Below are 27,177 nucleotides of genomic sequence, written 5' to 3'. Positions count from 1 at the left end.
GTGGAGTTCGAGTAACTTTTGTACATCTATAGTATTGTTTCTATCAAAATAAAATATGCGTTTTATTCTTGTATACTACATGTAGCGATCATTTAGCTTATATCAAGGAGAACAATTGAATTCGTATTGTTTTTTCTTAAAAATAAACTATTGTGACAGATATAGGACCGAGTCCATCCGTTCGACATTGTGATATATGTAGTTAAAAAAGAGTTATGAACCATTCTGTATTGCAGTGGCTAAGGCTCACGTTTTTTAGATAACAACAGGACCATTAAACGGAGCACCGACAGATTTCGATTTGAATCGGATCCGGATCCTTTTTTAACCGGGTTTAGAAATTAAAAAAATTAAACACTTTTTTCATGTTGACAAACGCCTAATATTTGGGATATGTGAGTTTGCAAAAACAATAAGCGGATAAGCATGAAAAAATACACTCTTACGTTTTCTAAAGAATGCCTAAATTTAAATGAATCTTATTGAAGGCACGCAAAGATAGTGTCGAAACTGGAAACAAATAAGAAAGAGGTCGGAACCGACCCTGTAAATGTTAAATTATAAATTAGGATTTATGAAATATTTAAAAAAACGTTATTATCTCCGATATCGTCATGTTGCCGAACAGATTTGCAAACCGGAAGCCTATCATAAATCGTCAAGGTTCGAGCCCCAAACCGAACCAAAGACAAAATAATATGGGCTTACATCCCTGGTTATAAAGCCGTGCTAATTGATAAAATTAAAAGAAATAAGATATTTAGCAACTTTTGGTTTAACGCAGTCGAAAAGATATCAACATATTAAATTGGCAAACGAAGACAGATCTATGAAATACATAAGCATATCACAATCTTGATCAGAAAAAACAGCAAGTGAATCTGGTCGTTATGATCTTTTCTTTTGTTGGGCGTAAGTGTTAGAGATACTTGTTAGCCTCTAATCTATACGCTTTGTACTCTTTTAAACTGTGTCCTTTCCAGAATGGTACATATATGTACATTTTGCTATTTATACTAAGCAAGAAAAACGGTGAAAAACGTTAACCTAAAATTATGTATTACATAAATATGTATTTACAGTTAAAAAAAACCATTTAGGCAAGAGCCCTTAGTTTTTCGTTAATGTATACATAAGTATGTTTTCAGACATGTGACAATAAATACATATTAACATAAGCAACACACATTAAGTTCTCATTAATGTCAGGGTGCGAATATAATAAAGAAAACAATTTTAAAAACAAAACTTCGATAGATAGAGATGATTTTGGTTTTTGATATAACAAAACACTGTCTAGCTGCCAATACATAAAATTATAGACAATTCTTACCGGTACTGAAATCTGGTCGTTAGTTGAGTTTGCATGTGAGTTTTCAATTGCAATTAATGATGGTAATGACGATAGTCACACGTACAAAGAAAATTTGTTATTTTTTTAGGTTTATTAATTTGTTTTGTTTTTATGTTTCATATAGTTTTCCAATTAGTTTTTTATAGTAATTTATGTTGTAGGTTGAATCAATCGGGAATGGATTAGCAATAATTATATTAAAGGGACGAAAAATATTGAAATAAAATTAGAAGGTTTAGCAACATTTTTTGCATGGTGTTTATGGTGATTGTGGTTCTTGTATTGCAGATATATTTGCAATCAAAACTTTTACATCCGGTATTACAAATAATTTTGTGATGTTGATTTAAACATTCCGATAAACATCCATCATTATTTGATTGACAGCGTTTTAAGTTTTATTTCCAAATACTTATCCAATGTTAAAAAAAAAAGTATCAACACATGAAACCAACAACATATCGATCGAATGAACTATTACTATTAGCATTAAAGAATTTTTTCACCGCCTCGAGTGAATAAAATAGCAGACGTATACGAGTATAGCAGATAGTAGTATAGTAATATTATTATCTTGGTGGTATTTGTTCTAAACAAATTCGGATATTTACGTTTATCTCGGATAAAAGAGTTAATTCACCAAAACTAACTAATTCCATTTTCTTAAATATGAATACTCTGAATACTATGAATAAAAGCTTTCCACCCTGTTCCAATTTCTACTACCAAAAGGATTTCACGGAAATGAATTGTCCTCTGATAAAAATAAATTTACTTCACATGTAAATAATATTTTTATTACATTTCATGATGTTTAATGGTCAAAATCACGGGACCTATTTTAAAAAACACAATTTTAAATTATTTCGTCTTTAATAAGAAAGAAAAATAATTTTTTAAATAACTAGTTATATTTATAATTTCATATTATTCGGGGGAATAATAATTATAATAATAATTATCATGACGTTGGGCATGGACTTTTTTGTTTTGACTTGGGTAACTATTATGAAGGAGTTTACAACTCTATTTGTGAAAAGTTGGGAAAATACGAAATCGAATAAACAAATGGTTTTGGGCAAAACTTAATTCTCCTATGTTTTGAATCGTGCGAACGAAAATCAAATCAGTTGCTGTTCAGCCGTCAATTAAGTTCGTGCTTTCTCTTCTACACTTAAGGAATGTTTTGCGTAAACTTAGAAAATAATTTTTTCTTCATTGAAATTTGTGATGTAAATGAGGAATGCCTTATTTGTTTTTATGTTATTTTTTATTAACTAATTGTTTCAGCTGTGAGAATTTTGTTAAGTTTGAAGTATGCTACTTTCGTTTTTTCTTTCGTACATTAACGCAAAACCTATATGTTTTTGTACTTGCGTTGATTTAAAGATACCGTTTTCTGGCAGAATCACGAAAACGCAGTGGAGAACTTTTATTTTTTAGATCTATGGGAGGTCATATAGATTTATCTTCTCATTTGTTTGAATAATTACGGGCGTTTCGCAACATTGTCCCGCTAAAAACATAGCACTGCCAAACAGTTGACTTCGATTTAAAAATGTTTAGAAAAAAGTGTTTATTGCTTATTGCTTCGAATTTATGAATTGCATTTGTTCACATTCCATTACAACTCATTAAAAAGCGCACCAACATCTCAGCAACTATAGGGCTATAAAACTTTGTGATAGCATACGCTTTTGCTCAAGGCGCACTAATGGCAGTCAGCGGTTTAATTTGGTTAATATGGCGGTTAACGTCCCTATTTTACATTGTTAACTCAGAGCAAAAATTGGAACAGGCCAGTTTGTTTATCGACTATGCTGGAGTATTTTGATTTAAATAAAAGCAGAAGTAATATACGTGAAGTTGTACAAGAAAAATAACAATTATACGGAGCAGGAAAATATCTTGGATCTGTTTAAGTGATAAACGTGGAAACACTTTTCTTATTGACACGCCCTTACGCTTCATGCTGCAATTTTATTTTAAATTACATATTTAAAATGAGACCTTCAAATTTAGTAACTTCTCAAGTCAGCATGAGATCGGTTGTCTTTTAAGCTAGTGGGAGTGCGAAGTAGAAATTTCAAAATTTGTTTGGCATATCCATAGAAGTTAGCCAGACAAATAATCTAATCAAACAAAATCAAAACAGTTTTCAAAAGTGTGGGCATAACCGTTGAGGTGTGTGCCATCTTTCTGAAGCAAACTTGGACAGTGTAGGCGTCACTAGCATCTCCATGCCTAATATGAATATGAATGACCTAAGGAACTAAGATAACAGCGTTCATTCGGACGGACAGGAGGACATGTCCTGATCGACATGGGTTGTGGTTTTGATCAACGATGTATATACTTTATATGGTGGTAAGCCCTTTCACCCACCTGTTACATACTTTTCAACGAACCTTGTATGCTTTTTACTCATACTTTTATAAAAAAGACCTCAGCTATGCAATTTTATCTGCCCCATCTACATGAATAAGAAACTAAGCTCTCCTCTCTCCCCATATCTTGTACTATCGCACTTGCCCTTTTGTCCTAGGGTTTTGCTGTTTTCTAAGCAAAAGTCTGCTTAAACTAAACTACTTTTTAAGCCCGCAACATCTAAAATAGTCGTTTTATCTTAAATATTATTTAAATAATTAAGGTTATTAGCTTAACGCTGATGACGAACTCCTTGGCATTATTTTATTATCATTATTTTGCGCTTGACAACTTTTAAAACTGCTTAACAAAATACAAATTGAAATCTATAGAGAAGTTCCACTACAGAGAGTGCAAGTGAGATGTAGGTATGTAAGCAGAAAAGCGACTATTCTCTAGATTTTCCACGAGCGTCACCTAGCGGAGATTCAATTTAATGCTTATCTCCCTATGATCTTATTGACTGTGGTACGCCCTAAAATCTAAATTTATTGATGACTTAGAATCTAGGAGGGCTAACTAAATTATTACTAAAACATTATTCAACATTGGAGGAAAGACAGCTTGGCTATTGGCTATTGGCGTTTAAAAATCCATAAAAAACATAGCTTTTAACTATTTCTTTATTTCTAATTAAACTAAATATTTTTTTAATAAAAACGTTAAAAACTGCGGGCACGGGAAAACTAGTTTTTTTCTCAGTTTAAGTGTATCGAAATTTCATATAAGAGACAAGGGGACTTGTTTTGTTTTAGTTAGGCTTAAACATTAGTTTCCACTAATTTCCAAAATATTATTTTTCGCACTTTCTTTTCTTAATATGCTATATCAAAGATCATCGAAATAGTTTTTAATACATATATATGTCGGAGTATAAAGATTATGCATGAACTTGAATTATTTCATCATATTTTGTTTTGCGTCTTTGCATTGTGGTTGTCCGTCTTTTTTCTGCAAGTACCGTTGGAGCGGGGCGACAACGACGCGTCGCCTGTCTAGTTGCACGACGATGCGTCGCGACGTTGCCGCCGAGTGTGGTTCGAGTTTTCGTATAGGCTGTTAGAAAACGAGCAGGGCAGTATGCTGGAGTGATCGCCTGTGAATAGTTCGAAACGCGCTGCGCTCTAATGGGAGACGAAGAGAATTCGACATCAGAAGTGGGATCGGGCCCTATACCTTCAACAGTACTATAATGCGTACTATAATGGAACTACAAAATAAAAATTTAATTGAACTTGTGCGGGCCATACAAACAACGGCATCTGATGCGGGGCAAAGTAAAGCGGTGCAACTACCCAAATTCAACCCAGACAAGGCAGGCGCAATCGCTTCATCGTGGTGTAATACCGTTGAAATTATTTTGAAAGAAATTGCATTAAAAGGCAGCGCGCTGGTAGTGGCATTAAGTTCAGCACTAGAGGGCAGCGCTTCGCAATGGCTCTCCCAAGTGTGTTACGCTGACATGACCTGGCTCGAGTTTAAAGAACTGTTTATCCATCGCTTTGACACTGTAGAAACACCAGCCGCCATGTTGCTAAGTATGTTGTCTAAACGACCGACTGACGGCGAATTGCGCCAAATGGAAACTGAAGAAATTGCTGTGTCCGTCACTCTCGCGTTGCTGGCAAATGTTGATAACCGTTTGCAGCGTTTAAGTTTTACATCAAATGTTCAAACCAGAGGCGATTTACAGTCCGAATTGAAAGCGTTCACTTTTAATAAACGGAAAAATGGTTCCACGGAGCAACAAACAGAAACTTATTCTAAACGGCAAAAGCAGTCATCTATAGAGTGTCATTTCTGCGGAAAATTCGGACACAAAATGATTGAATGCAGATTTAGGAAACAACAAAATCAGTTTGCCAACGACAAAGAACGACATGACAGACACGATGGTCATCAACGCGGAAAATCAAGTGTAACTTGCTACAAGTGCGGTGAACAGGGTCACATATCTATCCAATGTGCAAAGAAGGAAGCTGATGGGAGCAAAACATCCAACCGAGAAAAGCGAGTGGAGCAGTGCAGTGTTGCAGCACCTAAGGGATTCTTAAATCATAGAGGCCAAATTTTCGAAATCACGTTTGATTCTGGAGCTAAATGCTCGCTGCTGAAAGAAAAGCTAAGTACTAAATTTTCTGGTAAAAGATTTAATAATATTGTTATGTTAAAAGCATAGGCAGTAATGGAATATGTAGTACTTTGAATTGCATTGCATTAAAATTTTGTTTTATGTAAAAGGCGATGATCATATGCAGAACGATATTGTTATTGGTCGCGAAATATTAAATCAGGGTTTTGATATTGTCATTTCGTCAAACCAATTTAAAATTTCGACAACCAAAATAATTAATTTGTGTACCATCAGTGATTCAGCCGATATTGATACTGAACTTGATGAACAAGATAAAATAAAACTACATTCATTGTTGGCAAAGTACTCAAATTCTCTTATAAAGGGTATCCCATGTACTAAGGTTAAAGTTGGCGAAATGAAAATAAGATTAATTGATCCAAGAAAGACAGTTCAAAGAAGGCCATATCGATTAAGCCCATGCGAGCGAGATTTAGTTCGAGAAAAAATTAACGAATTGCTGAAATGCAATATAATTAGACCAAGCTGTTCACCTTATGCAAGCCCTATATTGCTGGTAAAGAAAAAAAAATGGTTCGGATAGGCTTTGTGTTGACTATAGGGAGTTAAATTCAAACACAGTCGCTGATAAATACCCTCTGCTACTTATACAGGATCAAATAAGTAGACTTCGAGGAGCTTATTATTTTACATGCTTAGATATGGCTAGTGGTTACTACCAAATTCCCTTAAATGCGGATTCAATTGAGTATACAGCGTTTGTGACACCCGATGGCCAGTATGAGTTTTTATCTATGCCTTTCGGGCTTAAAAATGCGCCGTCGGTATTTCAACGTTTAGCAAGCGAGCAAGCGCTCGGGGATCCTGCAAATTCTTATGTTATCGTCTATATGGACGACATCATGATAACTACATCAACACAATGTGAGGCGTTAGAAAGATTACAAATTGTTCTAGATGTTCTGACAGAGGCCGGGTTTTCATTCAACATTACGAAGTGTTCCTTCTTGAAAACATCGGTTCAATATTTAGGCTACAATGTTAGTGCTGGCGAAATTCGCCCAAACCCTCAGAAAATGGTTGCGTTGACTGCTCTCCCGCCTCCAAACTCAGTCACATCGCTTAGGCAATTTATTGGATTAGCAACTTATTTCAAACAGTTTATTAAGGGATTTTCACAGTTGATGAAACCGTTATAATATATTTATTAACGTCAGACAAAAATAAATTTATTTGGAAAGCGGAACATGAACAGATACGGAAAAAGGTTATTTCTACTCTTACTGATAAACCAGTCCTTGTTATTTTTGACCCAAAATATCCAATTGAGTTGCATACGGATGCAAGTTGCAGTGGCTATGGTGCAATTTTATTACACAAAATTAACGACAAGCCCCAGGTAATAGAATACTATAGCAAAGCTACTACACCTGCAGAGTCAAGATACCACTCGTACGAGCTGGAAACTTTAGCTGTTGTAAACTCCATCAAATATTTTCGGCATTATTTGTTGGGTAGGAACTTTACTGTTTTCACTGACTGTAACTCTTTAAAGGCGTCAAGAAATAAACAAGATTTGACCCCTAGAGCCCAACGTTGGTGGGCTTATTTGCAATCATGTACATTTGAAATTCAGTATACAGAAGGGAAAAGAATGGCACATGTTGACTTTTTGTCAAGAAATCCTATCTCCCCGAAGTCTACTAATGCTGTAAAGGTGATTGAAGAGAAGACAGTTAACTTAGCCGAAATTTCAAGCAACTGGCTCATTGCTGAACAGCGTCGAGACTCGGACATAGCCGAAATCATGAGCAAATTAAAAGATTGTTCTCTTGCTGAAGATATTGCGAAAACCTATGAACTAAGGGCAGAAGTTCTTTACCGAAAAATACAGAGAAATGGCAGAACACTCTGTTTACCAGTGATACCGCGTTCCTTCAAATGGTCTGTTATAAATCAGGTGCATGAGTCAATAATGCATTTAGGTTGGGAAAAGACACTAGATAAAGTTTACGATTTTTATTGGTTTGACAATATGTCAAAATATGTTAGAAAATTTGTTGACAATTGTATCACATGCAAAATGTCCAAATCAAACTCAGGAAAAATTCAGGCCGAATTGCATCCAATCCCAAAAGTCAATATTCCTTGGCACACTATACACATCGATATAACAGGGAAATTAAGTGGCAAGAGTGACCAGAAGGAGTATGTTATTGTTCAAGTAGACGCTTTTACCAAGTATGTCTACCTTAGTCATAGCCTTAAATTAGACAGTGAGAGTTGCATAAAAGCTGTTCAATCGGCCGTTTCGTTGTTTGGAGTACCAAACCGAATAATAGCTGACCAGGGAAGGTGTTTTCCGGGTGCAAAGTTTAGTCAATTCTGTTCAGATCAGAAAATAAACTTGCATTTGATTGCCACCGGGGCTAGCCGAGCTAATGGTCAAGTTGAACGAACCATGAGCACCTTGAAAAAAATGTTAACGGCGGTTGAAACTGGAACGCAGTCTTGGCTGGACTTGTTAGGGGAGGTGCAGTTGGCAATCAATTGTACAACTAACCGTGTGACGAAGGCAAGTCCTCTTGAAATGTTATTGGGAAAGGTAGCACGCCCATTAGGATTACTTCCACTTGGTGACATAGAAAATTATGTTGATCTGTCAAATGTAAGAGCACAAGCTGAAAAGAATGTTTTAGCCACGGCAGTTTATGACAAAGAACGATTTGATAAAAATAAGGCTAAAGTTCTTAGACACAAAGTAGGAGATTTTGTGCTACTTAAAAGCGAAGAGAGGCATCAAACCAAGTTGAGTCCAAAATTCAAGGGGCCTTTTGAAATAATACAGAGTCTGGAGGGTGACAGGTACACTTTAAAGTCCCTAACCAATAAAAGAAATTATAAATATGCACATGAAGATTTGAGAAAAATGCCAGAGGGGCAAGTGCCCGAGGAGTTGAATGTGTGTGAAGAGAGCGAAAATGAAAATGTTGAAGCCACTGAAGAAAGTGAAGCACACCAATAAAGGTGATGAAAGATTTACTGCTGGCCAAAGAAAATGGCAGAGTAACAAGACCAGATGATAACAAGACAAGAACTGATGTTTGTTTTGATCATTTGTTGAATTTTGTAGTTTGAATGTTGAATGAAGAAGAATAATTGATTTTGTTAAAAATTACATTATAGTAAGAATTATGTCAAGATACTGGTTAAGAAGGCTTGATACTGTTTTGTGAAATTAACTTGATGAGGAAATATTAAATCTTTTGTTTATAAAAAAAAAAAAAGACAAATAAATAATAATAAAATTATAAAAAAGACAATTGAATGGAACACGAGGTCGTGTTAGAGTCAGGATGGGCGTGTCGGAGTATAAAGATTATGCATGAACTTGAATTATTTCATCATATTATGTTTTGAGTCTGCAAGTACCGTTGGAGCGGGGGCGACAACGACGTGTCGCCTGTCTAGTTGCACGACGATGCGTCGCGACGTTGCCGCCGAGTGTGGTTCGAGTTTTCGTATAGGCTGTTAGAAAACGAGCAGGGCAGTATGCTGGAGTGATCGCCTGTGAATAGTTCGAAACGCGCTGCGCTCTAATGGGAGACGAAGAGAATTCGACATATATATAAATCGATTTTACGGCTCTGTTTAGTTGTCTCCCTACCCATTACATATACATTGCCCATCGTCACCACATGGACTGACGTCCACAGTGTATTTATGCACGGTATCAAAAAAAATCCATTAATTTGCTTATCAATATCCATCCTCATATTAAAATTAGTCGAGTCGGACCATTTATTATATTATTAATTTATTATATTTAGAGCAAGAAGCTATTCTAAATTCGTTGAAAAGTAGGAGGAAGCGTTTCCGACCTCATAAAGTATACACATTCTTAATGAAGTTTATTAGCCAAATTGATGCGGCTATGATCGTCTGTTTTCTGTGATCTATGATCTCGGGAACTGTAAAGCCTAGAATGTTAAGACTAAACATGCTGATTCTAGAAGGTAGACAGATACAGCGCAAGATTGGCTCAGATTGCCCCTACAAAACTGCCAGTCCCACACTTTTAAAAAATTATGTTTCTTTTAATTTTATTATTTTTTTTTTTGTTAATTTCTATGGATATGCCACGCTGAGTTAAGGAATTTATAACTAAAACCCTTTAACTGACAACGAAGGCGAGTGTAGTGTTATTTTACTTCACTTACTAACACAGAATTCACTTAAAAACAAGAAGATATTATATAATTATTATATTATATTATATATTATTATATTATATTATATATTATTATATTATATTATATATTATTATATTATATAATTCATTATATGGGTTTGACCAAATAAATAAAATTTATGATGTAAACAAAAACAACACTAGAAATTCTTTTCTAATATTTCATTTAATTTCTATGGCAGTTATATGATATTGTTTTGACAAACCCGCAAATATGTATTGTCAAAGACAGGGATTATCAACAGGTGCTTTAGGATCGAAATCATCAAAAATAGGATTTCTTGTAAAATTTATTTTGTTCGATTATTTCTATTACATCTATATAGTGGTCCGACTTATATACTGCCGCAATATATAAAAGACTTTTGGAAAGTTTCATGCTTTATAGCTAATAGACTGATTTGCGTTAAACGCAAACGGACGGGCATGGCTATATTAACTCAGATGTTAAATTGATTAAAATCCCAAATGTTATCTCATTCACTGCGTTGCAAACTTCTGATTGAACTTTATAATACCATAAAACAATATAAAAACATTCTAGTGAAATAAATTAAATTTTAAATTGTATGATTCGCATTATTTACTGTCGTAGTTCTTTTAGTAGTAAGCCATCACCAGTATCTTTAAATTAGTATGCAACGAACCTAAAGATTAGCGAGTATAGTTTCATAAAATATACAGGTAGTATAAGAGAAAGAAATGTACTTATGGCAAAAGGATTCCGAATACGGAAAAGATTAGCGAATATAATTTCAGAAAATATACAGGTAGTATAAAGGAAAGAAATGTATTCATGACAAAAGTATTCCGGTAAATAAAATTTTCATTTTACCTAATGACATTATTTTTTTTTTTTTAGGAAAATTACATGCATGTTGTTAAGGAAGTAAGAAACTGAAGAAAATCCATTTTTTAGGTACTACAAAAAGGATATACCGATCGTATAAATATAATTTTCAAAAATGTAACAGGTCGTGAGACATAAAAGTCATTGAAAAGTATTTCATTGTATTAGGAGCACATATCGACACATTTATTTTACCTTATATTTCAAATAAGCTACGATATGATAAAATATATTTATAGATGCTGGGGTCAACTAATGACAATATATATAAGTTTACAAAATCATGAAGTGTTTATTTTGTAGTTTGCTCAAGTAAATATGATAACGATCGATAAGAAAAGACTTTTGTCCAATTCATTCATTTTAAAAATAAGAATTAGTTTAAAAATGTTACTAGAAACAGATTGCAACTGGGTAGACGAAAAACTGGAAGGAACAGATAAAGCTAGAAAAATTTGAGAATCAAAGATACAGAAAAGCATTGAAAGCTGTATCTTACCAGAGCAGTGTAGTTATTTTTTAAAATCAATCTACAAATGTTATCAATCTACAAAAGTTATGTGGGCAGAAGCATGAAGAGCTTTTTACTATGCCTACCTAAGTAAATTACGCATTTTAAAATGATAAGTCGGAGCTTCGGCTTGCCGAGTATTTTAATATGTTTAAGTGTGAGTCCTTACTTTTTACTTAATTTTTTTTTAATTTACGTGAATGTATGTACAAATTCAAAATGTACAAATTGACAGAAACCCCAAATACAAGGTTTTAGTTCTTTTATAAGAACGAATAACTGATTCAAAGACGGATAATTCATTGTCTAAGCCGCAAACTGAATTTTACCCAATACATGGCAACGAAAGTTGGATAACTAGAGTATGTTATTAAATTATTAAAGTTATTAAATTTTATATCGCACCTAGTTTTCATTTAAAATAAAATTATTGGGACCAAACCGTATAGGCCCATATATTATGATTCGCGTGAATAAATCTTATTGACGTATGCTATTTTTGTCAGCGTCTAAATAAAATATAAAGTATATATATATATAAATTTTTATATACTATATTATATATATATATAAAAATATATATATATTATATATTTATATAGTATATATATATATATATTATATACTATATATATAATATATTTATATATTTATTTATGTATATAATTAAATATTTAAATATATGACTAATATAGCATGTAAAATACCCATATAATAAATGTGAAGAATGTATAGAAGTACAAATTTAAGAAAATATATAACAATAAAATAAAAATTTCAAAACATAAACGAATATGATAAAAAAAATGTTGATCCTCTTTTTGGTAATTATTTTCAAGTTCTAGTATTCAAATAAATGATGGTTTTGACGTGACACTTACTTGTGTTTGCAAACGAGTTAGGCCACGAATCCACAGAATTTGTCCAGCCCTAGGTTTTTTATCAGAATCAATTGAGTCAAAGCGTTCCTCACCCAAATTCATTCCATCTGTGTACTCCTCGGGATGACCGCGACCCCACCTGAAATAAAAAAAACTTTAATAAAAAATTGCTTATTTCTTATAATTTTATAATAATAAAATAAACATATAACTCGAAAGTTTGATAATATTTAAAGATTTACTTTCGGACATCGCCTCGCGAACACATAAATCAATCATATGCATGAAAACAAATAAAAAATAAAATTGCTGACAAGAGCCTTTATGCCTCGAAAACGTGTTCTACAGCAAAAACAAATAGACGAGATCCGCGTTCAACATCTGAGAGGCTGGTGTGAACCGATACATTGAAATTACCAAAAAGACAAATTTATGGAAATAAGAATAACACAACGGAGTATTCTAAATAGAGTTCCTTGACTATCAGATACCCGTTGCACAGCTAGTGGAAGGAGTGCGAACGGGAATGTGAGAACGGGAAAATTGAACAGAAATTGGCAAAAAAAATTTATTGAAACAAATTTTAAATTTTAATTTAAGTTAGATTTTTTAAAAAATTTTTTTTAAATATGTATATAGATAGAAATTTAAAAGACTAGTAATAAAATGTACAAGCTTCAATACCGTTTAAAAAACTGTGAGCGTGGCAGGTTGTGGGCGTGGAAAACAGTTTTTTGGCAAATCAATAGAAATTTACAGCACTAATAGCACTAAAAATATCAAAACATTTTCCAAAAGTGTGGGTGCAACTGTATTGGGCGGTTTATGGGTGTTAAGTTGGGCGTGGCAACGTTCTGAAACAAACTTGCACAGCGTAGCGGAAACGCGTTCTTCTTCCTGTTACATACTTTTCAACGATTATAGTATACCCTTTTATTATACGAGTATCGCGTATAAGTACCGGCCACTGAAGTTTTTAAGGTACTTTGTGGCACCTGCAACACAAGCGTCAACAAATATTGAATTGAAAATGCTCAAGGGGAATATAAGAACAAATTAACATTTTTGATTTTTAAACGCCCACCGCGAAGAGCAAGACAAAAGGAAAATTGTCATTCAAAAGTTTATCTCCACTCGAAATTAGACCCATTGATAATGTGGGCAAACAAAGTAGCTCCTAGAAATCATTAAACTACCCTCCAGCCCAGTTAGACTGGCAATAGAATAAGAGACATCTTGCATTGGATTGTTATCCGCTCTTCAAAATCCAGGGGGACACTTCAATAAATCCCAAAATTGTCACACCTACAAGCCAGCCGACAAGGCACTACATTTCTATATTAACATTGGACGTTTGCATACATTTTGATAAAATAACTCCCACGAATCAATAAAACCGTAAAATTTTCTGGAATATGGGTAGAAATTAGGAAAAAATAATAAAATGAAAAAAAACTTTAAAATTTTTTAAAAGTGTGGGAGTGAGAGTTTTGTGCGGTTTGTGGGCGTTAGAGTGGTCGTGGTAAAACGTTTTTTGGCAAGAAAAGTATTTATGAAGCCACCAACAACTATCAAAATACTTAATAAACTTGTTTCAATGCTCTAAGAATAAGAAAATATTTATGAGGCCGATATATAAAAATGCTTCTGACCCTAAGCTCTTTTTAAAGAACTCTTTTCGGCTTCTCTATTAAACATGTTTTTTCTTTATAGAATAAAAAATACTCGTATACTAGTATTTACTAAATACATTACTTAAACAGAATAATACTTTTTAAATTAGGTACTTAAGCAACTATATTTTTAATACGTAACATTACTTACATTTGGGGATTAGCTTTAAGGTAACTTATTCTACCCTTACCCTTCAACAATTTCAAATATTTTTTTTATATTTTAAGAAGATTTCCTAATAATAAGACTATATTTGTAAATTAAAAAATAAAAAACTTAATAACTTCGCATTTATTTTGGCTGGTTATATTTAAAAAAAAATACATTATTTTTTATAATAGTCGATAATAATTATTATTTCTATAGCAACCCAAAGTAATTAAAGAATACCATAAACATATTGGTATTTAACTTAATTATAGACTATATCTTATTTTGGTTATCAATTATACAAATGTTTATGTAATAAACTTATGCAATCGAACTTGATATGTCTTAAACCAATGATCATTTATAAACTGTTATATATATAGTCGTAATAACGTCAAACATTTACTCACGATAATATCTTAGGTAATTTTCTTGTAGGCACTGAAGTAATTAGTTGTCCCCAGACAAGTGTACCAATTCCGAAAAATATACACCATAGCCACTGATCTAATGATAACGCCTTTGTTGAGAAAGCCATTTTACCATATTGTATGATTAACACCTTAAATGTTGTAAAAATTATTTTAATGTATATGTATATAATGTAATAATATATTACAGCATACCTGTGATATCATAGTGAATATCCATATGGTGTAAAATATGGGATTTGTAAGAAGACCTTCAATGACATTGCGCTGCCCATGGATTTTTCTAGCGTTTATTTCATTGAACAAAGTCATCATGACAAAGGTATTAAAGATAATAGTAAAATGCTGTGTTGGTCCAGCGTTTAGTTCTTGTCCGCGTCCAGATTCAATGTCGAGTATAATATCGCCTTAAAGCATAAAAATATTATATTTCAAAGACAGCAATGATTATGAATATAACTTACCAACAAATAACAGTCCAAATATTATTATTAACTGATACAGCGCCTGACCCAATATGTTCTTCATCATTGTGCGGGAAATTAAAGGTTTTGTACGGCCATAGGGTTTACGGAGCAGCAGATCTGGTGTAGGAAACTCTGTTGCTAATGCAAGTGAAGCCAACGTATCCATTATTAGGTTCACCCACAACATTTGTACTGCCTGAAATTTTGCATTGTTTTTAGTAGATTTCTTTTTTCCTTCAGTAACTTACTTTAAGCGGTGAATCTTGCACAGCACACGCACCAATAAATGCAACAATTACAGCGACTACATTTACTGTTAACTGAAACTGCAAAAACTTTGCTATAGAGTCATATACATTTCGTCCCCACATTACAGCTTTAACAATGCTGCTAAAATTATCATCAGTTAAAATAATATCGGAAGCTTCTTTGGCAACATCTGTTCCGGCTATACCCATAGCAAATCCTACATCGGCTTTTTTTAAAGCTGGGCCATCATTTGTTCCGTCGCCAGTTACAGCAACAACTTCCCTGTTTTCACTAACGGTGCTGTCAATGATACCTATAAAGACATGATTATTGTGAATAATAGTAACTGTTTTAGATCGCTGAAACTTAATTATAAAACTATTTTCAATTTTGAGATATTATCTAATATTATTATCTAATGTGCATTTTTGTTTTGCAAGTCTTAAATAATTGAGAGGAACGAAATTTTTTTTTTAAATATCCTTAAAAAAAATCCTTTTGGCTCTTTATTAATAATACTTTACAAAAACGAATTCCTTTTCTTCTTTTTTTTTTTTCTTCAGTTTTTAAATTATACAAGTTAACCAAACAACTTAAAAAATTCATAAGATATCACTTTTCAAGTCCAGCATTCAATTTTTAAACGAAAGAAAAGTTTCTTATTGTGTATCAATGATATTTAAATGTAATGCGTAAACTATTGCAAATCAGTTTGTGCTCATTTTATTTACGTTATACTGAAAAAGTTCAAACTTTAAACATTTTATACTACAAACACTGCCATTATAAATTCATTTTTTTGCGCATATCCCGATTACTTTTATATGTCAATTCGGAATACCGAGTACGTTCTATAAATAAAAAGGAAACTACTACAAACCTTTTACTAAAGTATACTTGTCAGTTGGGGATGAGCGTGCTAAAACCCGCAGTTTGGGCCATACTTTATCAATAAGATGTTGCTGAATCTGTTCATAAATACAAAATGTTAGGGCAGGTGCCAAATAGTGAGTACTCTTAAACATACATCTCCATTGCTATCCCGAATACGCCTATTAAACTCCTTGCCTTCCAGAATAAGAAAGTCATCATTGGGACGCAAAATGCCGCATTTGCTGGCTATTGAACGTGCTGTGTTAATATTGTCTCCAGTGACCATGCGAACGGTTATACCAGCGCGTTGACATTTTCGAATTGCGTCTGGTACTTCGGGACGAACAGGATCTTCTATACCAACCACACAGAGGCATGTAAGATTTGTCATAATGTTTTCCTCATCATCCCAGTTAGGTTCGCCATCAATATGCACTTCGTTAATTGCGGCTTTTCCAGGCACAAAATCGCGGTATGCTACGGATATGGTCCGCAAGCCGTCACAGGCCATTGGTTCTATAACTTCACGTATTAAACGCTCCTGCATCTCTCTTGTAAACTTCTCCAAAGTGCCCTCATGTCCATAGATAAAAGCACACCTGCAATGATTTCATAGCATTCAAAATAATTTTTCAGTAACACTGTATCTTTTTTAGGGAATTAAAAAGTAAACCCAATTAAGTCTTCGGGTGCGGAAAGCATTCATCGAATCTAGTTGAAGCTCATTTGAGTTTCGCTTTTAAGCTCGAGTTTAGCTGCAGTTAGAGAAAAAATTACCGACAACAAAATCGTCCTCGGTGGACCTTTTTAAAAAGGTTTTTTTTTTGCCATTTAAGTTTCGTTGACTTAATTCGTTACTGCTAAAGAGGTTATAGAAAATTTAAATTGGCAAACGGGCAGGAGTCAACGAAAGCTAAATGGGTTTTTCGAAGCCTTTCGAAGCTTAAGACACTGTTGCACTGTGTAATAATACGAACTTTTTCATAATAATTTCAGAAGCTCCTTTAGTATACAGTCGATATCCTCCGTTAGGACGGGGTATCACAGTGCCCATGCTCTTGCGAACGGAATTAAATGTATACACTCGTGTAAATTTGTCCTCTGTAATTTCGTCTCGAATAGATTGATACTTCACACCTAGCCCTTGGACAAATCCCAAAAGAGCACACTCCGTTTTATTGCCAACTTGAATTGGTAAGTCTCCTGGGTTGTGTCCAGCCTTAAAAAAGAGAATATATTTATAGCTAAATAGGCTAGAAATTAAATATAAATTACCATTATATTTGAGGTGTAAGCTGAGTTAACAGATATTCCCATTGTAATTAAATTTCCAACTTGTTGTGGTATATCACTAAGGGTTGGCAAAACCTTGCACAATTTTTCACAAATGTAGGATTGTACAACAGTCATTCGATTGGTGGTAAGTGTACCAGTCTTATCAGAGCATATGGCAGTGGCATTACCCATAGTTTCACATGCATCCAAATGACGAACCAAATTATTGTCCTTCATCATTTTCTATTCAAAGAAAAGCAATTAATTGTGGTTCTATTTACTTACATTACACTAACCTTGACTGAGTATGCTAGAGATAGGGTTACTGCCAAGGGAAGACCCTCGGGCACGGCTACTACTAATACTGTAACACCAATTATCAAATGCTTCACCAAGTTATTAGCATAAGTGTTTTTCCATGGCTTCTCGTCAATAACAAACGTTTTAATACAAAACTGAATGATCAGAATTATAACGGTAAGTACGGCAATGGTAGATCCAGCGTATCCAATCTGTATAGCTAATTTTGTCAGTTTAGCTTGAAGCACAGATTTTTCTTTTTTATGTCCTGTTTCAGCCGCTGTTGACGACGAGGATTGCGGCAAATGATTTCCTTCAGATTCAGATTTGGTCACCTCACTTGTGGCTGGTGGGCGTTGAGATGGCGCTTGTGACCCCTTTATTTGCGATCGACCGTCGCTTTCACCTTACATTGTGAAAAATAAAAAATATAAAACAATAAAAACATATAAGTTTACTAGTTGTATTTATTTATTTAGTTAATAAAATAAAATTAGATTCTTTGTGTTTGAGTGCCTTATTTAGATTATTATTCCCCATGTACCATTGTGTTTGAGCGTATTTTGTATTTTTATACCCTTGAAGATGCGCGTATTTTAGTCAAAAGTTTTCAAAGCTAACCCCATTTATGATATGGTTTAGACCGTTCGTTCGTCTGTCAATCCGCCCGCTTTTGCGAAAACTAGTTTCTCACCATTAAAGTAATCTACACGAAACTATTTTATTTACTGTAGTATATATATAATCTTATATATAATATATATACATATAACAAAAAAAGTTAAAAATATGTACCTTCTTATTTTTTGATATAAATCGGTATACACTAACTTTCTGGCGTATAATTTCGGCTTGTGTCCATACAAACATTAATTGAAAATAATAGAAAAGAAAGTATAGTTTTGTTGCTTTTACTAAAAATGTATTCTTATTCGGCATAAGTCACTTCTTAATCCCGTTACTCGTAGAATAAAAGCTAGATTCGAGGAAAAGTATGTAGCAGGTAGAGGGAAGCGAAATACTAGCCGACTCGATCTGGTCATGTCCGATCGCGGAAACAATGAAACCAAATAAGTTGAGGTTAGACATGCAGACTTTAGTGGTGCCTACGCTGCGTAAGTATGTTTCAGAATGTTACATCGCCCACTCTAACGCACACAAAACTGCGACACCCGCACTTCTAAAAAAATTCTGTATTATTTTTATCGATTTGCTGAAAAAAAATGTTATATTTCTTGTTCGCAATAGCGTTCTCTATTGTTTTAAATTTAATTTGTGCAAGAGTATGAAAGTTCGGCTTTCCTTAGCCAGCTTCCTGTCTTGTTTATTATTAATTTCATTGAAAAAGCTAAAAATTTAATTTAAATATAATCCGACATCATGTGTTATAGGCATGTGACAAATTATTCATCTGATTTCATCCGCGCAAACCATTTTCTTCATGTTATTAATACCTCCAAAATGTTGTTTTGGCAAGATGATCGGGGAATGAAATTTTAACACGTGAGTTGTATTTTTTTTTAATATTCAATTGGGACCTATATTGAACAAATCTGAATTTTATTTTTCCTTTAATAAGCTTTAATTTACTTTTGACAATGAAAAAAATAATTCAATTTAAAAACCCTTTATTTAATGAGTTTTGGACTTGGCGTTAAGCCGGAACATTATTTGACTCCTAGGATTCCGAATTATGAAACACTATTTGTAGCTGAATTTTAACAACAAATGACAGTCAACTGGTTCATACGGATACAACAGTAATTTTAATAAAATGTCCCTAGCAAGTAAAGGAATTTGTTGTTCAGTTAAATGTAAATTGAAAAATAGTTATCAAATTAACTTTCAAGTTTTGCCAAAAATACCGTAGATAAAACAATTTATGAAAAACCTAGAAATTGTGTTCTATTATTGTACTGTTATAAAAGTAATAGAGTAATAGTAATAGTATAAAGTTATACTATTGCCCTTAAACATCAGTTTTAAGTATATTATTACTCGCTAAAAATATGTTTGTTGGTTTCTAAAATAATAAATATAAGTATTATGCTTAAATTCACCTGTCAGATTATTTTGCTTGTTGGACCTTTTCGCTTCTGGGATCGACAATATTTTATGGTTTTATTTGTTGAAGATTGGTTGGTTGTATTGTGGTAGGTTGCAGGTTATATTTGGTAGGTTGGTTGACAGATTGGTTGGTTGATTGGGTTGATGAAGGATGATGGATCAATCAATTCACATCATGTTTTACACATAAGGAATATGTGAACAATTGAAATATGAAAAAATATCAACAAAAAAGAAAACAAATAATAAATATATGTATCAAAATAACATTGATATGAACTTTTTTATATACTTGGTTTTTATAGTTGGTTTCAAATCATACAAACTAATATTTTCAATAATTTTAATTGTACTTACCCTTTTTCATCTTTTTAATTTCCGCTTCCTGTTCGTCAACTGCAGCACCAAGGAGCGTAAAAATTATACCAGCTTGTGAGTTCACTCCTACGGCTGTGACAACCATTTTGCCGCTTCCTTCCATAACATGCGTGCCTGATAGAACCATGGGATCAACATCTGGCCCCTTTTTGACATGATCAGATTCGCCAGTCAACGAAGATTCGTCCACCTAAAGAATTAACAATTACCACCATCAATAGAAATGAGATACGCCTTTTTTATTACACATTTTCTTACATATAATACCTAATTATTTCTTTACTGATGCAATAGTCTCTTAACTTACCTTTAAGTCGTTACTTTGAATAAGACACCCATCAGCCGGCAATAAGTCTCCATATTTAACTTGAGCAATATCGCCAACAAGAATATCACCAACTGAAATTTGGCACACCTCCCCTCCTCGGATAACTGAAAACTTGTGCTCGCCCTCTATACGATTTTGCAGACCTCGAAATTGTCTTTCTTTTGAGTAATCATTAAAAGCTGTCACTATAACTACTACAATAACAGAAATAAGAATAGCCAATCCTTCAATCCAACCATGGTGTTCTTCCTCCTCTTGTAACACAGCTTCAGATTAAAAGCATATTAACATACATTTTATTATGGACCAAACTTATCAAAATTGAACTACTTACGCGCATCCTCGTCGGCGGGCTTATAAAATGACAAACCAAGCGAAACTAATGCAGCTACCTCTAAAATAATAAGGGTCACATCTTGGAGAGCCTCCCAGACAAGTGTCAAAAAGGTCTTTGGTGGCTTCGGTGGTATTACATTGGAACCGAATGTTTCACGTCTATGCTCTTCGTCGGCTTTCGATCCACTTAGGCCTTATGGTGTAAATCAATTGAAGTTAATCAATACTCAATATAAATGAAATAGATTAATATTGTAAATGGAAAACAACTTACCTTCATTGGGAGATGTGTATAACTTTTTACATAATTCGTGAATGCCACCAATTTCCGCAATCTTCATTACACCCTCACGACCACGATGCTCCATGAGCTCACGCAGTTGTTTGAGTGAAATACCATATTGCGCCGGTCTTCCATCTATAGTGGCCATTTGTTATGGTCTTATCTGTATTTGAAAATGTATAAATTCAATAGATACGTAACATCAGAATAGCACAAATTAGAGTATTGTATTTTTTATGAGTACTTCCCAAAATGGGCCATTTTTGTATGCGTATATTTTTATACTTTCGACTTTCTGAAATCTTTATTCATTAAATATGTGTGGCTTCGGCAGGGGTGTTTGGTTTTATATAACTTAATATAAATGGAAACCTTAGATAGCATTGTTTTTGTGTGGAAACACCTGTTTAAGGCTAATGAAAATATTGTTGATTTAGTACAACACGAACAAAAGGGCAAGTTGAACTTTGAGGTCCGATTTTACGGAATATTTGCTTCGTTGAATTTGATTGTGATCATCCTCCCAATATACAGAGGTGGTCAAAAGTATTTACACAACGTTTTGATCGCTTATTGCTGCTGCATTTGTACTCAGAAACGAACATAACGGTATTTGTCGTGCTTCTACATCTATACAGAAGCAAACGAAAGAAGTGGAAAAAATAACTGTTCATGGGCTAAAAATAGAAGCATTGAACTGATGCTTGTTTGTTGTCAGAAGTATTTACACACAATTTTTACACGTCAAAATTATTTATACACAGCTTTGTTCATGGGCTAAAAATAGAAGCATTGAACTGATGCTTGTTTGTTGTCAGAAGTATTTACACACAATTTTTACACGTCAAAATTATTTATACACAGCTTTTTTAATTGATTTTTGCGTTTTTTATTGAATTTAAACGAAATATTTTATATTATTTTAATATGTGATTATGTTAAGCCAACTAATATCAAGTTACTCCGCCTTTGGCATCAATGACTGCTTGGAGCCTTGCTGACCGGACCAAGTTGTGCGCAAACTCAAGAGGTAATTTTGACCAAATTTCCGTAATTTCGGCTATAGTTTCATCGCGCTGGCGATCACTTTCAAATGTCCTCTGACTCTTAACATAAGCCCAGACATTTTCGATAATGTTCAGATCGGGGCTTTGTGCGGGCCATGGAAGTACCGCCTGATTTATGTCTTTCAAGAACTTGGTTGGTACTCGGCCCTTGAGGCATGGAGCATTGTCCTGCTGCAAGATTCTGTCATTCGTGGAGAACAGTCTATTTCCTGAGGTTAATGCGTGCTCATTTAAGATATGGAGGTATCCTGTTTGATTTAGTGTACCCTCTATCGGCAACATTTCTCCACGGCATTACCAGTCCACTCCATTACTAATGGACGGCATTACGCTTTAGTTGTTTTGGGAGATGCATAAATTGCTTGCTAAATGATCCCTGAAACTGAAACGCAACTTCATCAGTCCATAAAACATCAAACCAGAACTCGAGAGGCTTCTCTTTATACTCCAAGGCAAATGCGAGACGTTTTTCCTTGTTTCTTGGGGTAATATCAACTACTGCACGAACAACATAGGTGTTGATGTCAACTTCCTTCATTCTGCGACGCAGTGTACTATCGCTAATATGTTTTCCAATTAAATTTTTCGAAGCTGCAACAATTTTAACGGTACTTATGGTGGGATTAATTAGTACAACTCCTATAATGTGTCTGCAGTCTCTTGGGTTCAATGCAACTTTTCGGGCAGTTCTCTTTTTATTTTCCAAATTTCCCAGTGTGTCCTTTTTTTTAACTAAATTGTACACAGTTTTACGTGATATTTTGTACAACTCAGCTAATTTGGATGCAGCCTTAAATTTAGTGACAATCTCGGCTCGATGCTCAACTGATAGCTCCTTTGTTTTTGCCATTTTACAAATTAAATGCTTAGTTTAATCTATTAATTTAACTGTTAACAGTTAGTTTAAGTTCCAATTAAGCGATCAATATCAAATAGAACTTCACTTACTCAATGCAAATCAAAGACTAATCTTCAATTTGCTCTGTGTAAATAATTTTGACGTGTAAAAATTGTGTGTAAATACTTCTGACAACAGACAAGCATCAGTTCAATGCTTCTATTTTTAGCCCATGAACAGTTATTTTTTACACTTCTTCTTTCGTTTGCTTCTGTATAGATGTAGAAGCGGGACAAATACCGTTATGTTCGTTTCTAAGTACAAAAGCAGCAGCAATAAGCGATCAAAGTTGACAATTGAAAAAAAAGCACGTTGTGTAAATACTTTTGACCACCTCTGTATGTATGCATCGTAATCAACCAAATTTGATGGGTCCAATCAATGGAATTTTATAACTAATTTGTGAATCTTGTTAATGAAATCCCTAGAGGTACAAGTCTCAAATTGCAAGCCAAATGGAAAATTATTTATGAGATTTAAGGCTTTTAAATGGGTGGTTTTAAAACCTAATTATAACCTTTACTCGTAGAATAAAAAGGGTATACTAGATTCGTTAAAAAAAATGTAACAGGCAGAAGAACACGTTTCCGACCATATAAATACTTTATAAGGATCAATAGCCGAGTCGATCTGGCCATGTCCTTCTGCCCGTCCGTCTGTCCGTATGAATGCCTCGATCTCAGAAACTTAAAAAGCTAGAATGATTAAGCAGCAGCTTCCAGGGACATAGACGCAGTTGCCACGACCACTCCTACTCCCACAAACCACCCTAAACTGTCACGCCCACACGTTTATTAAATTTTTTTTTATTTAATTATTTTGTCCCCATTTTTTTACCGATATTCTAGAAAATGTTTAAATTTCTCGTTTGCACTTCCCCTAGCTAAGTACCGGGTATCTGATAGTCGGGAAACTCGACTATAGCATTCTATCTTATTTTTTTTTTGGAATTGCTACAAAAGGCTCTGCGATGCAAAACGCAAATGTACATATGTATGTTTGTACTTATCTACTCATTGTGTCTATTTGAGTACACTTTATTTAAATTTGAATATTAAAGAAGCCAGACAACAACAATTAATATTTAAAATCAAGAAGAAAATATCGTTTACTTTATAAAAATTCGTAGTAATAAAGATGTAACTAGATATTAATAATTTTCAACTGTAGATTTAGTTTTGAAAGGTGTTTAGAGTGTTTAAAGCCCAAGCCGTATACTGTTGTGATACAAACAAATAAAGTTTGTGACGCACTTCAGGTTCAAGATAATGCAATAAATATCTGGCTGAAAGTGGATTGATCCGATACGTTTTTTGTCAGGAAAGCGGTATTATATAAACTTTTCTTGTCAATGATAAGCTGATTAAACAAACGACCTAAAACTATTAAAAATTAATTTTGACCGAATTATTTAAAAGCATTCAGTTGTGCTCAGAAAAATATCCTAAGGAGTATATAGTTATTATAAAAAAAAATCTATGATTCATATTTTAATGTCATATTGTAGCTAAAGATTGGTTTGACTGCTTTAATTAAATTTTTAGCTAAAATATTGCAGTTGAATTCGATGCAACATACGTGTTTCATACGTCATATGATTGTTTTAAAATGTGTAACTCATAGGCTTTCAATTCTAAATCCTATACTCGTTCAAAAGATTGCAGTATTTTAAGATTTATTCAAGCGGAACAATATTAGCCGATTCACCACCATAAATTAGTATAGAATTTGTGAGAAAGAAAGTTCTTAACATACATGTAAGTAAACTCTAAAGGTATTTTTCTTCAATTATTTTGTGTAAATATATCCACAAGCGTTTTCCGATTCCCTTATTAGGAAAACAATATAGAGAAGGACGTAGTCGTTTTCCTCGACTATCAGATACTTTTCACTTTGCTGGTGTGATGGCAAGGAGGTTATGGACGTGGTAATAAAATAATATTGAACATTGTAGCTGTCACTAGAATATGCATGTGTAACTTTCAACACTTGTCAACAGTTCGTCCTTTGACTGCAAAAAAAACTATTATTTTAACACAATTTTATTGAGTTATTGACCAGGTGCGAACGATTTCCATAAATAGATATTTAGGCATATATACGTCTGGTACATCACTTTGAATCAGTCCTATTTGACAAAAGAGGATATCGTATTTGAACCATTTCATGTAGTTCTTACAAGAATTATACGGTAGCCGGTAACTGGGCTCCACTCCACTCTAATTTTTGCATATGTCAAATGTATATACATACATAGGATATATGTATATAATTATTTACATATGTACACCATACCCCGCATACCAAAAGAAATTGTCTGCAATACCATACGGTTATATACTTAATAATGAAAACAAACATATTTTAGGTAAAAGGTTCATAATATCAATTCAAATTCGTAGATATATTCAAGACTTGTTCAAACGAAGAGCACATCACCTTACAGATATTGTTTAACTCTTCACCATCAGGAATCTTACGTCATACGTCACGACAAGAGCTACATACATATGTATGTATATACATAAGCACTTGTGTTGGCCATATTGGCAATGGAATAAAAAATGAATACATACGTATTTATGAAGAACCTTCAAGCAAATACAAATTGTCCACATTAGTACTGATCTGATTCTACGTGAGTAGATCAGCAATTTTCAGCTTTCATTTCAGCTTTAATTTTATTTGGATATGTTCGGAAAATTATAGGATTGTGTGATATCATATTTATTTCCTGACAACATTATATTCTTTTGGGTACCCTTTCCTTTTTCTGTTATTTATAAAAGTATCCTTGCAATACATACACAATTAGAAGGCGATTTAATTGCACACGACTCAAGGTAACCGCGGCAAAGTATAGCGAAATATTGAATTTAAAGTACTGGCACTGTGACGCCTTCCCTTTCAGCAATATTTATTTTATTCACTGGGAAATATTTATCGATATATCGATATTGAACTCATTTACTATCGAACTCATTTAGTTTTCATAAAATTAGAAAAGCCGATATCAATGTATTTTGTATATTTAACAAATAAACTTGATTCCGCAGTTAATGCTTTTCACCTTAATTTTTTAGTTGAACTGGTCGAGAAGCGGCGATGCCTACATCTAAGTATACACTGGACTGCGGCATAAACTAAGCGACACAGTTATTTAAAGAAAAGTATCTGAAAGATAGCTGTCCAGCTGTTTGTCTTGATTGTCGCATCAGCTTATCATTTGCTTGTCTATCTTACGTTAGTACTGCGGCGTCCACCTACCTGTGCGATAAGCAGCATAAACACTAACCGAAAATATATTTGTTTGTCACTACCACAATTATAATAAGAATTGTAGAAGTCAATACATAATTCACATATTGTTTATTAAGTCCATACTTGTGCAACCAAGATCGTTATAAATGCAATATAAGCGAACGTTCACAAATACTATAGGAAATAAAGCGCATATTTTACATTTACATTTAACATTTAAACATAACACTTAGTAAAAATTTATACTCGCTATTGTAATACACGTAAACATTATGCATGGGACATTAATATTAAACTTAGCTATGAGGTTGTTATAAAATTTTACATTTAATAAGCGAATAAGCTTATCTTAATATGTTACTAAAAGCGTTTGTGTCCGCAGCACAATTTTAGGCTTAATAGTATATTAACCCGAATTGCCTTGATCGTTATATCGGTTTACGTTATGAGTGTGTTACTTTGTAAAAGGATCACTGCCATTCGACTTTCAATTATTTCTCTTTGTACATACTAAAATGTTTTTCTATTTCCGTTTTTAAACGATAACCCTAAATATAATATAATTGTATTACTGGTTGTACCAAAGATAACTTGCTATATCTGTAAGAATGAACATAAAAAAAAGTTACTCTCTGTGACAGAGAGGAATTGATAAGAAATTTTGATTTTACCACTTTTGAAAAATCCGCTAGTTAACAGGAAAACAGCTACAAAAAACTAAATTTTCTACGGTAATAACTTCTGAACACCTGGGACATTTGCTATATGTC

The 27,177-nt window shown here is 33.5% G+C and overlaps 1 protein-coding gene across 11 annotated transcripts in view; it reads right to left on the bottom strand.

The window, feature by feature from the left end:
* The window catches only part of LOC6555816 (plasma membrane calcium-transporting ATPase 3), a 37,036-nt gene extending 10,708 nt beyond the window's left edge, over window positions 1-26,328 (bottom strand). For 2 of the 11 annotated variants that reach the window (XM_026983362.1, XM_026983356.1), the window contains exons 1-16: window positions 26,217-26,327; window positions 21,173-21,344; window positions 20,897-21,091; window positions 20,542-20,828; window positions 20,214-20,424; window positions 19,850-19,885; window positions 17,786-18,195; window positions 17,490-17,732; window positions 17,192-17,433; window positions 16,369-16,813; window positions 16,222-16,309; window positions 15,341-15,654; window positions 15,090-15,288; window positions 14,821-15,032; window positions 14,605-14,756; window positions 12,371-12,509 (exon numbers count right to left, since the gene is read on the bottom strand). In XM_026983362.1, the coding sequence (XP_026839163.1) occupies window positions 12,371-12,509; window positions 14,605-14,756; window positions 14,821-15,032; window positions 15,090-15,288; window positions 15,341-15,654; window positions 16,222-16,309; window positions 16,369-16,813; window positions 17,192-17,433; window positions 17,490-17,732; window positions 17,786-18,195; window positions 19,850-19,885; window positions 20,214-20,424; window positions 20,542-20,828; window positions 20,897-21,091; window positions 21,173-21,329 (3,330 nt within the window). In that variant the 5' untranslated portion in view covers window positions 21,330-21,344; window positions 26,217-26,327. Of the gene's footprint in view, window positions 1-1,333; window positions 1,346-12,370; window positions 12,510-14,604; window positions 14,757-14,820; window positions 15,033-15,089; window positions 15,289-15,340; window positions 15,655-16,221; window positions 16,310-16,368; window positions 16,814-17,191; window positions 17,434-17,489; window positions 17,733-17,785; window positions 18,196-19,849; window positions 19,886-20,213; window positions 20,425-20,541; window positions 20,829-20,896; window positions 21,092-21,172; window positions 21,345-25,585; window positions 25,686-25,722; window positions 25,876-25,953; window positions 26,117-26,216 lie in introns of those variants that run through there. The other 9 variants (XM_026983363.1, XM_026983360.1, XM_026983361.1 and 6 more) reach the window with 8 other exon arrangements.
* Window positions 26,329-27,177: the final 849 nt, after the last annotated feature.

Source organism: Drosophila erecta, unplaced genomic scaffold (genome assembly GCF_003286155.1).
Source record: "Drosophila erecta strain 14021-0224.00,06,07 unplaced genomic scaffold, DereRS2 tig00000294-arrow-arrow-pilon, whole genome shotgun sequence".
Taxonomy (NCBI): domain Eukaryota; kingdom Metazoa; phylum Arthropoda; class Insecta; order Diptera; family Drosophilidae; genus Drosophila; species Drosophila erecta.
Note: the sequence above shows the minus strand (reverse complement) of the source record. Positions and strands in the feature narration are given on the sequence as shown.